At 46.9% G+C, this 13,760-nt stretch overlaps 1 protein-coding gene across 1 annotated transcript in view; it reads right to left on the reverse strand.

Moving 5' to 3' along the window:
- LCMT1 (leucine carboxyl methyltransferase 1) overlaps positions 1-13,760 on the reverse strand; it is a 57,104-nt gene that overhangs the window by 12,729 nt on the left and 30,615 nt on the right. The window contains exons 5-6 of the mRNA XM_089321707.1: positions 13,274-13,335; positions 3,502-3,604 (exon numbers count right to left, since the gene is read on the reverse strand). Of these exons, the coding sequence (XP_089177833.1) occupies positions 3,502-3,604; positions 13,274-13,335 (165 nt within the window). The remainder of the gene's footprint in view (positions 1-3,501; positions 3,605-13,273; positions 13,336-13,760) is intronic.

The raw sequence follows: 13,760 nt of genomic DNA on the forward strand, positions 1-13,760 counted from the left end.
TCTCACTGTCTAACTCTGCCTGTCCAAAAAAAAAAAAAGTGTTAATTCTTAAATTAACAACAGGAGTCACTGTGCACTAACTCCCCATGCAGGACCTCTGTCCTCAATGAGTTGCATTATGAGAGTTAACTGTGAAACTAGTTCTGAAACAGTTTTGTGTGTGTGTATGCATTCAAATTATTGAAATCTTTACTTAGTATAAAGTTGGTCTTATGTGTACAAAGTTAACTGAAAATGAATCTTAATGGAGAATGGGATTGGCCCAGTGGAAAGAACAGGTCATCAAAGAAGGAGGTACCTTTCTCTGAAGGGAGGAGAGAACTTCCACTCTGACTACGACCTTGTCTAAATATGATCAGAGTCGGTGAACTCAAAAGGCTTCCATAGCCTTGGCAACTCATGACTAGAGCCTAGGGAGATTACTGATGCCATAAACAAGAGTGTCAATTTGTTAAGTCAACAACAGGAGTCACTGTGCACTTACTCCTCATGTAGGATCTTTGTCCTTAATATGCTGTACATTGTGATTTAATGATATAACTAGTACTCAAACAGTATTTTTCACTTTGTGTTTCTATGTGGGTGCAAACTGTTGAAATCTTTACTTAATATATGCTAAACTGATCTTCTGTATATAAAGAGAATTGAAAATGAATCTTGATGTGAATCGAAGGGGAGAGGGAGTGGGAAAGGGAGGGTTGTGGGTGGGAGGGAAGTTATGGAGGGGGAAGCCACTGTAATCCATAAGCTGTACTTTGGAAATTTATATTCATTAAATAAAAGTTTAAACAAATTATTAAAATAAAAAGAAAGAAAGAGGAGAAGGAGGAAGAGGAAGGGTGGGAGTGGGAGTGGGAGGGCGGGTATGGTGGGAAGAATAACTATATTCCTAAAGTTCCACATACAAAATTTGTATTCCTTAAAAATAAATTAATGAAAAAAGATGTAAAAAGATGTCTGTATCTTATATCCTAGTACCTGGGTTCAACATTCAGTTCCAGCTTTTGATTCCAGCTTCCTGCCAACGCAGACTCTGGGAGGTGGCAGTGATGGATCGAGTAATTGAATTTCCTCCACCCACATGGGGAGACTTGGACTGAGTTCCTGGCTCTCAGCTTTGGCCCCACCCAGGGGTCACTGTGGGCTTTGGGAATTAAACCAGTGGATAGGAGCTGTGTGTGTGTGTGTGTGTGTGTGTGTGTGTGTGGGTCTTGACTCTCAAATAAGCAAGTAAATAAATAAAATGGAAACAAATGCAGCCTACTATTTCTCCCATGAGAGAAATGAGTTCTTTTCATTCATTTTCACTGGTGAGAGATCTTAGGAGAAAAATCAACTGCAGGAAATCAAATGCCAGCAACAAGAGATTGGCTGAAAGGAGTAACTACATCCACCCAACGGACTGCTATGCAGCTCACCAGTGCGATGCTTCAGCACCGCTGCCCCCCGTCCCCAGACGCGGGGCCTACTGCCCGCTTCCCTACACTTCAGAGCAGGTGCCCCGGGAGTAACTAAGCAGTCAAATATAACGAGCTGCTAACAGCTCTTTTCCTCACCCCACAACGTATACCCTGCTTTGTTCATGGCTCTACAGGGAGTTCCTGTACCTCAGATGTTCTCAATTATTTGCTGAGAGGATAAATAAGCAAATAAGTGATTATATATCTACACAGACACACATATATATTTAATTCTCTTTTTTTTTTTTTTGAAGATTTAATTTATTTATTTAAAAGGCAGGCTAACAGAGGAATGAGAGACAGAGAAAAAGAGATTTTCTATATGCTGGCTCACTCTCCAAATGGTCACACTGACTGGGGCTGGGGCTGGGCCAGGCCAAAGCCAGGAGCCAGGAACTCCATCCAGGTCTGCCACGCGGGTGCAGGGACCCAGGCACTTGGGCCATCTTTTACTGTTTTCCCAGCTGCATCAGCAGAGAGCTAGACTGGAAGTAGAGCAGCCAGGACTCCAACTGGTGCTCATACGGGATGCTGGTGTTGCAGGCTCCAGCCCCGCCTGCTGTGGCACAAGGCAGGCTCATGTTCAATTCTTTCAAAAGTTCCCAAACTGTATATGAAGTATGATCACCTCATATTTTAAAGAAAAACACACATTTATGAATTCTGACATAAAGTTTATGAAGATGGTTATCTCTCAGTGTTGGGTTAGGAAATTATTTTTATCTTCTCTTCTAGAAACCATGAGAACAATCATAAGCAACAGTTAAAATCAGATATGACGGGGACCAGCATTGTGGTGTAGCAGGTTAAGTCACCACCTGCGATGCTGCCATCCCGTATTTGGAGCACCAAGTCAAGCGCTGGCTGCTCTCTTTCAGATCCAGTTCCTTGCTAATGGGCCTGGGAAAGCAGCAGCAGACGGCCCAAGTGCTTGGGCTCCTGCACCCATGTGGGAGACCCGGATGGAGTTCCTGCTCCTGGCTTTAGCGTGGTCCAGACATAAATGTTGTGGCCATTTGGGGAGTAAACCAGAGGACAGAAGCTTGTCCTCTTCCTCACTCTGTCTCCCTGTCCATGTCTCTCCCTCTCACTGTCACTCTGCCTTCCAATCAATCCAACAGTGCAGATGATGGGAACCCTCCTTACGCATGTGTGCAGGACCTCGTCGGGGAACGTTCAACAGCGGAACTCTTGTACCATGTGGTGCACACATTCAGTTCCACCAGATACTTTCTCAGTGTTCCTCACAACTGGTCCATGTTCACGCCCACCAGTGGTGTAAGACCACTCCCTAGGCCCTGCATCTTTGCCAATACTTGACACTGTCAACTTTATGTCTGTGCCAACTTGGAGGGAGTAAAAGAATTTCACAGAATTACTACTCAAGTTCTCACAGGACATTTAGCTGCTTCTGAGCTGCAGGTTTTTTTTTTTTTTTAACAGTAGTCATTCTTTATACACTCTGATACTAATCCTTTCTTTATACATTGCAATTGTGTTTTTATCCATACAACTATATTCTCTCAAACTTATTTATAACACTAGGCACAAGTATTTTAAAAAAGTAATGCCAAAACTTTAAAGAATCGTAAAGAAAAAACATAATGGCAAGGGGTGGGCATTTGGCCTAGCAGTTAAGATACCACTTGAGTTTCCTGGTGTTTCAAAGCTCCCATGTGGGAGACCAAATAGAGTTCTTGGATTCTGGTTTCAGCCCGAGCCCAGCTCCAGCTGTCGCAGGCATTTGGGGAGCAAACCAGCAGACAGGTGCATGCACTCACACTCTCTCTACCTGTGTATGTGTCTGCCTCTCAAAGTGAAAAAGGGGGTGGGGAGGGGAGTATGGGTGAGTCCGACAGGGGTACAAACTTGAGCAAAGGTGTTCCTTGAAAATTCCAGAAAATGACTCAAGAAGCCATGAGAGGAGAAAACATCCACACTGAAAATGGGCCCCAGGCATCGTGCTGCATCTGCCAGTGGGCTTATCTCAGGATGAGCATAAAGTCATGAACGCATAAGAGGTTAAAAAAAAAAATCTCACTGTGTATTCATGTTACATTTCTTTAGTTTCTCTTCCAGTTCAGATAGGTCTCGGAGGTCTGCTCCAACAATGGCATATCTCTTTGAATCCAACATGTGTCCATCTGCAAATGCAATGAGGGAGAATAACTTCAGCAGAAATTCACCAAGAAAACATAATTTCAATGTAGGAGGCTTTTTAACAATTCAAGTAACTTTACTATTCTTACCCATTATAAAAACACATGCTCACTGTTTCAAGTAGATGAAAATAAACATTTTAAAAGCATTAGGTTGGGGCAGGCACTGTGGCACAGTGGGTTAAAGCCCTAGCCTGATGCACCGGCATCCCATATGGGCGCCAGTTCTAGTCCCGGCTGCTCCTCTTCCAATCCAGCTCTCTGCTGTGGCCTGGGAAAGCAGGAGAAGATGGTCCAAGTCCTTGGGCTCCTGCACCCACATGGGAGACACGGAAGAAGCTCCCGGCTCCTGGCTTTGGATCGGCACATCTTTGGCCGTTGCAGCCATCTAGGGAGTGAATCAGCGGAAGGAAGACCTCTCTCTCTGTCTCTACCTCTCTGTAACTCTGTCATTCAAAATAAATAAAATAAATCTTAAAAAAAAAAAAAAGCATTAGGTAAGAGGAGGGTGAAAACTGATCAAAAATCACAATGTCCAAATATAACTGTAAGTGCTTTGGTATGTAACATTCCAGTCTTTCTGCCTATGTGCTAAGATCTTGGGCACAACAAAACACACTCTCTCCCCCTCTCTCACATACACTGAGCACATAAAAGAAAATGGAACTACCCCACACCTGTTCTAAAAACTTCTTCTGTGTATATATTACCATGAAACACCTGTCCAGTTATTTCTCTAGAGTAGATCACCACAAGTGGAATTAACAGGGCCCAGCGCTGTAGTGCAGCGGTTTTAAAGCCCCGTCCTGCAGCGCTGGCATCACATATGGGCGCCAGTTCAAATCCTGGCTGCTCTACTTGTGACCCAGCTCCCTGCTGATGACCCTGGGAAAACAGTGGAGGACGGCCCAAGTGCCTGGACGTCTGCACCCACGTGGGAGACCCAGAAGATGCCCCTGGTTCCTGGCTTCGGGCTGCCCAGCCCTGATCATTGCAGCCATTTGGGGAGTGAATCAGCGGATGGAAAACCTCTCTTTCTGTGTCTCTACCTCTCTCTTTCAGATAAATACAATTAAATCTGCCTTTCAAATAAATACAAATAAATCCTTAAACAAACAAAAAAAAAGTGGAATTAAGAGATCAGCAGGCAAGCTCACTAAAATACTGATACCCATGGGCAGGGTACTGTTGTGCCAGTTTGTAATGTGTTATGCTTAAAAGAGTACACTTTATGTCCTGAAGTTTTCATAAATAAAATGGAAACATTTTGTTTTCCATATTCTCCCCAGTGGGATGGAATGGTGTACACAGGGCTCTCAGCCTCGCAGACATCAGCATCACTGGGAGGGCTTGCTAAGAAGCACAGTCTGGGGCCTGGTGTTGTGGCATGGTGGGGAAAGTGGCTGCCTGCAGCGACACATCCCACATGGTGCCGCTGTGAGTCCTGGCTGATCCATTTCCAATCCAGCTTCCTGCTCATGTGCCTGGGAAAGCAGCGGATGCTCACTCCCATCAGGGGAGTGAGTCAGAAGATGGAAAATCTCTCTCTTTCCCTGTCTCTGTAACCCTACTTTTCAAATAAATAAAAGAAATAAAACTTTTAAAAACAAATAAGCATAGTCTGATGGGCTCATTCTGCAGATCTTCCAACAGTAGAAATCTGTATTTAAGACTGATTTTATTTGAAAGAGTTACAGAGGAAAGGCACACACACACACACACACATACACACACACACAATCTTCCATTTGCTGGTTCAGTCTCCCAGATGCCTACACTGGCCGAGGCTGGGCCAAACTGACGTCAGGAACTCCACCTCAGCCTCCCGCATGGGTGGCAGGAACTAAAATACTTGGGTTGTCATCTGTTGCCTCCCAGGTGCATAAAGCGCAGCTGTATTGGAAGCAGAATAGCTGGGTCTTGAACCAGGCGCTTCAAGGAGGGATGCAGACATTGTGAGAAGTAGCCTATCCACTGCCCTGCAACGCTGCCCCTGGATCTGCGGTGCATACACAGCCTGTGTAACCCCTGAGCAAGTGTGTTGTGATGGTGGTGTGTGTTACAGTCATCAAACCCTGTTACTTGAGGGGCCCGATCCAGCACGACCAGATTCCCTGTGATGCCAGCTCACCGTGACCTCTAGTCACCAATGCCTTGCAGCTCTGTGTGGCTTGACTCAGTTTCTGGGAGTGACTGTGCTGACAGGGGAGTTTTACTCTGCAAGCTACCTTCCTAATCTGAGTCAGATCCGTCTTCCCTGAGCTAGAGAACAGGATGCTCCAAAATGCTGGTGTTTTGTATCTTTTTCTTTTTTTTTTTTCTTTTTTTTTTTTCCATCAGGGATGGAAAACTCAGGCCAGACACACGTATTGTTAATGCATTCGGGCACTGCTTGCTTGCACAGGACAGGACAGGGCCTTCATGCTCTGATATGACTTCTCTGGCCTGTGCACTGGGGCAATGTGGGCAGACTGTGGCTTCCCTGCTTCCCCTTTATTACTTTCCTGACTTTTTTTTTTTGTTTAAGCTTTGTTTTATTTGAAAGGCAGAGATACAGAGAGAAAACAAGAGCCAGAGAGATCTTCCATCCACTGGTTCACTTCCCAAATGGCCACAACAGCCAAGGATGGGACAGGTTGAAGCCAGGAGCCGGGAACTTCATCCAAGTCTCCCACGTGGGTGCAGGGGCCCAAGGACTGGGGCCATCTTCCTCTGCTTTCCCAGGTGTGTTAGCAGGGAGCTGGAGTGGAAGTGGAGCAGCCAGGATTTGAACTGGTGCCCATATGACACGATACGCCCAGTGCCAGCTTACCTTTCTCTTTTTCTCACTGTATCTCCCTCCCTTTCTGTTGCTCTGCCTTTCAAATAAACATTATCTTGAAAAAAAAAAAAAAAAAAAAAAAAAAAAAAAGCAGATGGATGATCTATCCTGGAAGGATTTTTTTTTTTTTTATTAATTTTTTGACAGGCAGAGTGGACAGTGAGAGAGAGAGACAGAGAGAAAGGTCTTCCTTTGCCGTTGGTTCACCCTCCAATGGCCGGTGCACCGCGCTGATCCGAAGGCAGGAGCCAGGAGCCAGGTGCTTTTCCTGGTCTCCCATGGGGTGCAGGGCCCAAGCACTTGGGCCATCCTCCACTGCACTCCCTGGCCACAGCAGAGGGCTGGCCTAGAAGAGGGGCAACCAGGACAGAATCCGGCGCCCCGACCGGGACTAGAACCTGGTGTGCCGGCGCCGCTAGGCGGAGGATTAGCCTAGTGAGCCACGGCGCCGGCCCTGGAAGGATGTTGACCTCATTTTGCAGGGACCAGAATGCAACTGTGGAGGACACGAGCACTAGCAGAGACCAAGGAAGAACAGAAAAACCCTGGAACCTTTGGGATGACGCTGTGAGCTGCTGGGGAAAATAACTCGTGGATGAAATGGGCTCCACGATGCTTTCCCTCCCTCTGCTCCTCATTCTGTTTCATAAGAGAATAAAAAATGGAAGGGAACTCAGAGTGTTTAGTGCGATACGTAGGAACTTTCTACAGGAACAGATCATAGCCACCCTGTCCTGAAAAGCCAATGAACACTCTCTATGGCTACCGGTGGTTCTTTCTGTGATCAACACTTCTTTAGATGACTCATTCCCAAGAGGATGGAAGAGGGAGAAGCCCTGAAAACATGACATCATACTGTGGTTTGAAAAATTAAGAATCAATTTATATATGGCCAGAATAGACTTTGGTCATTTCTGAAGTAAAGCAATGGTTCTCAAACAGGGTAATTTTGCCACCAGGGAACATGTTGCAAGGTCACACTAGAGGGCGCTAATGGCCATCATATGATTTTGCTGTCATCCAATGCCCTCAAGATGTCCACAGTGCTGAGACTAAGAAACACTGCATCAAAGTTACACACAAATTTCAAGAATCATTAGGCCGGCGCCGCGGCTCAATAGACTAATCCTCCACCTAGCGGCACCGGCACACCGGGTTCTAGTCCCGGTTGGGGCGCCAGATTCTTTCCCAGTTGCCCCTCTTCCAGGCTAGCTCTCTGCTGTGGTCCGGGAGTGCAGTGGAGGATGGCCCAGGTGCTTGGGCCCTGCACCCCATGGGAGACCAGGAGAAGCACCTGGCTCCTGCCTTCGGATCAGCGCGGTGCACCGGCCATTGGAGGATGAACCAACGGCAAAAGGAAGACCTTTCTCTCTGTCTCTCTCTCACTATCCACTCTGCCTGTCCAAAAAAAAAAAAAAAAAAAAAAAAAAAAAAAAAAAAAAATCATTAGTCAGTATTAGATGGTTTAGATGGTTTAAAATCCTTAAATAATCCTAATTATTCTCTGCCAGGGGAAATGGCACACTGTGGCTTTTCCCCAGAACAGTGTCTCCAAGGCAAAAACTCTCTGAAGTGAATCTGTAGCAGCCTGGGCATTGGTCTCAAGCAGTCCTGAGATCGCATTTCTACTCGGCATTTGCTAACCATGTGGCTCTGCGCAAGTTCCGTCACCACTCAAGGTTACCTTTCCTTTGATCTTTGATGTAGACAATGCCCATCTCATGCGATTACAGTTCAGATTCAATGCACTGAGCTCCCTAGATCCTGAACCATATGCCATGGGGCCCTGGGGTGGCCCCAGACTCACAGAGGTGGAGGAGATAGTTTACATCTCTGAGGGAAACGCAGAGGCTCGGCGCTGGTCAGACAGAAGCAAACCACCAGCACGACTCAGCCCCAGGCTCAGCACTAGACTGCTGTGCATTCCTTTCCTGACCTCCTATCTTCCCAAAGCCAAGTAACAGACGCTGGTGTGGCTGAAAAGTACTGTGTGAACATCAAGGTGGACGGGGCAGTGTCCCAGCTGATACCAAAGTGACAGCATCAAGTGCTCAACGAGGGCACACAGCTCATTAGTCGCAATTGTGATTATTCAAGAGTGAAATAAAAATAGCGTTTGTTCCTTCAACGTAATGTGCATTATTTTCCCAAATGACTAATTAAGTTGTTAGGATGTAAATATTTAAGATGTCTGAACCCAAATAAGTGATACACAGAACTGCTGCATTTGTTTGTTTACTTGCCTTAGGGTTCTGTGAAACATTTGCTGAGACACAGGGCACTATGAGCCAAGAAAGGTGGGCCCCCTAGGCTAGTCAGTGCCTGCTACACATGTGGTCTCTGGCAGAGACTAGACCCCCGGTGAAATCCAGCCAAGTGCTCGAAGGTCCACCAAGACAAACCCACGATTGGTCAGCCTGCAGAATTGTGACCTAAGAGACAGCTGACGCTCGAAGCCACATGTGTTGCAGGGATTTGTTAATGGGGCAAAAGCTTCTACAGACTTTAATTATCGGCCTCATCAAGCTCCTATGCTTTAATTATGTTAACCTGGAAAAGCATCAAGCTTTATAAAGTAACACAGTAAAACACACACACACACACACACACACACACACACACACACACACACACACACACACACACACACACACACACACACACAGTCCACAGTGCTGCTGTATCACAGAACTAAGGATCTATTCCATCACCACCAAGTAAGTGTAGCAGGAGCAGTGTGTTGATGTTTGGTGGATCCCATCAATTGCCTGCACCATGTCTTCAATGAAAGACCAATTATTGGTGAGGATTGCAAAGATGCATAGATTTTCCCTGGGACACTTTTTAGGTAGGGGGTGGGGAGAGGAACAATGGAGACACTTCTGGAGGTTTGCTGGGCCATAAAGAGGATTTCCTGTGTCCACGTGTCCACCCTCTGATACTCAGTGAGCGCTCACTATGTTCTGGGATAGGCTGAAGAAAAGCAGGCTTGGTCCCTGCCCATCCTGTCGCTCCCCCTCTTCGTGGAGGAGCAACACAGGACCCTGCGCTGTTCTTTCGTCTGCTCGGCCCTCCCCGGGTTTGCTGCTGGTTCTTCCCGGGTTGGCTACTATCCCTTCCACCTCCGTGGAAGGGCAGTTCCCCCTGGCCGCATTCCCCACTTCCGCAGGGGAGCGGCACACCGCCGGCCGGCTCTCTGGGGGGCTGCACGGGTTCCCTTAGATGTTCCCCATAGATGTTTCTGGTGCATGCCGTCTCTCTCCTCCTTTATAGTCCTCCTCCGCCAATCCCAACTCGGCTGAGTACGCTGCTCTCCAATCAGGAGCAAGTCCTACAGTTAATTGGTTGAACTGGAGGCAGCTGTGCGGAAGCTGTTTACTTCTCTCCCAGCGCCATATTGTGGGAGAGCAGATGCATAGAATAAGTCCTAATTCGAGCAACTTAGTCTAGTCCGGATTGCTCCCCACACCATCCTGCAGGGAAAAGGAATCAGGAACAAGGCCACGTGTGGCGAAGGGCATGCAGGACGGTTTCCCAGCTCTCTCAGCATGGAATCTGCATTCTTAGCAGGGCTGGAGAACCCGGGTGATGCTGTCCCTGCCACCTTCTCTTCAGCTTCACCCTGAACCACACTCCTCCCTCCATGCCAGCGCCAGCCACACAGCTTGCCAGCTCCTTGCACGCCCTTCCTCATCGGGCAGTCTTCTCCCCGGACAGACCCTCCTCCTGAGGGCTCAACTGTGAGGCCGGGGAACGCTCTGAAATGTCTGTGTTGACTGTTTTTCCTTACACCCACTCACTCCGTCAAGGAGCTGAGATGGGTGACAAAAGCGCAGAGTCGTTCAGGTAAGGTGTGTGTGTTTACTCACTCAGCACTCCCGGTGTGCCGGGCACTGTCCTAGCTGCTGGGGATGTGGCGCAACAACACACAGGTGTTCTCAGGAAGCTTCCACGGCAGAGGGAGAGGGCGAGCGAGCGAGTAAATAAATGCATAATTAAGATGACATCAGAGGACGTGGTCCTGGGAAGCAACTAGAGAAGGTAGTGTGAGAAGAGTGACGCCTCAGGCAGCAAGGAGAGGAGACTGCTCCGCAGCTTGGTAGTCAGGGAAGGCCTCTCGGAGGAGGTGGGGGTTGAACTGAGAACAGGGGATGAGAAGCAGATCATCAAGTAAACTGCGAAGGAAGAAAAGACCCGGCGGAGGGAAGAGGAAAGGCCTGGGGCACAGGATGCCTTGGCACATTCAGAGGACAGCAGCAGACCCCTGTGGTGATGAGGGTTACTGTGGCTGAAAATAAATCAGGAGGCACACAGAGGCCCGCGAGCACCTAGACATAACTATAATTTATGAGACATAAGAATATCTTCCACTTAATACACTAAAACAAAGTAAATCTTTGGGAACAAGTTTTACTATTAACTCTCATAACACAACCCTTTGAGGACAGAGGTCCTGCATGGGAAGTTAGTACACAGTGACTCCTGTTGTTAATTTAACAATTAACACTCTTAACTATGATGTCAGTGATCACCCGAGGCTTTTGACATGAGATGCCTAGGCTATGGAAGCCTTTTGAATCCACAAACTCCTTCATTATTTAGACAAGGCCGTAAGTAAAATGAAGTTCTCTCCTCCCTTCAAAGAAAAGTATACCCTTTCACTTCTTTCCACCAGGGTCTCGCCCACAGAAGTCCTTCATGTATGTAGGACACTTTTTGCCACAGTGCCTTGGCTTTCCACACCTGAAATGCCCTCATGGGCTTTTCAGCCAAACCAGAATGCCTTCAGGGCTGATTCTGAGGTCAGAGTGCTTCTTGAAGCAATTATCATTCCATGAGTCTGCTGTATGGACTGCCTTGATTTCTGTTTTAAAAACTCATTCTGGGGAGGGCAGCACTGTGGTACCATGCGTTAACTGCCACTTGTGAGGTTGGCATTCCACAAAACAGAACCAGTTGGAGTCCTGGCTGCTCTGGCTTCCAATCCAGCTTCCTGCTACTGTACCTGGGAAAGCATAGGTGATGGGACAAGAACGTGGGTCCCTATCATACATGTGGGAGACCCAGATGGAGTTCTTGGCTTCTAGCTTCAGCCTGAACCCAGTGCTGGCTGTTGCAAGCAATTGGGGAGTGAACTAGCAGATGACTTTGAACAGCCCTTGTCTCAACTGCTGAGGAACAGTTTTTTTGTGTTTTTTTTTTTCCTCATACTATTTGTTGAACTCTGTACTTGGAGTAGGGTTAATCTTACATGCATAAAATTAACTGAAAATAGATTTTATTAAAACAGAAAAGTGGGAATAGGAGAGGGAGGAAGAAGAAGGGTAGGAGTGAAGGTTGGAGGAAGGGTAGGGTGAGAAGAATCACTATGTTCCCAAATTTGTATTTATGAAACGCATAAGTTTGTATACCTTAAATAAGAGGTTTCTGGGGGCGGGGGGAGAAAATGTCTGGTGGTCCTTTCTCAACACAGCATGGAAAATGACTGTTGGCTGAGTTGCAGAGTCGTTCAGGCAAACAGGATGCTATGGAGTAAGCAACTGACAAGAGGAAATTAAAGTACAGAGAAGGACTGAGAAAGGTAACTATCACTTAGGTGACCTCAGGAGAAGACTGCACACCCCACAGTACTCAGCCAGTGAGGAACCAGGGGAGGACCTGTGCTAGGATACACATGATTTCCTGTAACTTTCCTGCGTGTGCTTGCTCCTCAGACATCTGATCTTGCAAGACCAACAACAAAGTCTCGTTTTCCCTGAACTTGTGAGTCTGAGTCCATCTCTTGGGGGACAGGTGGGGATATTTCCCACACTGACCTTTACAGAAGGCTATCTTCACAGAGCAGGTTTTATGATCTTGGGAACTAATACACTCTTTGAACTGCTCCATCAGACACAAACTGAAAATAATGGAAGATTCTGAAAGAGACTCTCGTAATTTGAAAGGCTCAGAGGTGAGGGGAGTATTGATAGAAACATTCCTAATTAAAAGTTGGGCAGAGAAACTGACCAGACTGCAGGGGCCCAGCAGATACTATACATGAGTGGAGCTGCTCAAGTAAGACAGTGGATGGAGGCCAGACCTGGAGGAGGCACAGTTCCTCTAAATGAGGCAGCTGCCACCAATTACTGCCGTGTTGGAATTAGGGTCTAATGTTACCACATCCTGATTCTTCCAGGGGTAGGTGGCAACTGAGATTTTTCATGAGAAATCTATTTTTGAAATGCTAGCAACTAATTGCAATTCTTTAAAAAAACTGATTTAAGGGGCTAGTGTTGTGGCACAGAGGGTTAAGTTGCGGCCTATAATGCTGGCATCCCATGCCAGAGCCCTGGTTTGAGCACGGCCCCTCTGCTTCTGATTCAGCTCCCCACTAATGAGCCTGGGAAGGCAGCAGGGTGATGGCCCAAGTACTTGGGCCCTTGCCACCCACATGAGAGACCCAGATGGAGTTCCAAGCTCCTGGCTTTGGCCTGGCCCAGCCCTGGCTGTTACAACCATTTGGGCAGTGAACCAGCAGATGGAAGATCTCTGTCTCGCCCTCTCTCTATGTCACTCTGCATTTATAATTAGTAAAAACAAATCTTAAAAAAAATTTAAGCTTGGGGACCTAAGGCCATCTAAGAAGAGTCACACAGAAAGTCGTTGTAAATTCCTTCACTGTAACTGTGCTACAAGTAAGCATCTATCAGCAGCCGCATATGTTGTGTAAAACCCCCCTACACACACACACACACACACACACACACATCTTTAAGAAGGAAAAGGAAAAACAGGTAGCAAACAAATGCTTCCAGCATTCACACTGCACTCCTCGGGTTCCGAGTACTTGCCCATCTGAAGCGTGTCCTCTGAGTGTAACTCCACAATGGGGTTCAGCAGGACAGGCTTGCATCTGAGGGAAGACGGGACAACGGAGAAGGATGAGTCAGTTTACTCAAGAGCTCCCTGGCTGCAAAAGTGCAGATCCTGCTAGTGACAGGGCAGACACAGGGGGAGGGGCTTGTACCCAAAATGTTGAGAATATAAATGTTTCAGAGTTTGGATTTTTTTTTTTAATATTTGCGTAGAGTTTCTCTGTTGTTTATCCCCACTCAGACACGATGCTCAAAAAGTGTCAGAATTAGGAGCATTTGGGATTTTCAGATCAGGAGTGCTCAGCCTGTACATGCTGCTACTGTGCAGAGCCACTAGGTAAATACATTTGACCCCAGGCACACACAATAAGAATTCAGTGTATATTCAGACTAGGGCTGCTAAATAGTATATTCAAGATTTAATGGGCAAATCACAAAGTGATCAAAAAGCGCTTAAACTCAG

The sequence above is a fragment of the Oryctolagus cuniculus genome, chromosome 19, assembly GCF_051225735.1.
Source record: "Oryctolagus cuniculus isolate XC-2025 breed Fujian yellow rabbit chromosome 19, ASM5122573v1, whole genome shotgun sequence".
Lineage (NCBI taxonomy): Eukaryota > Metazoa > Chordata > Mammalia > Lagomorpha > Leporidae > Oryctolagus > Oryctolagus cuniculus.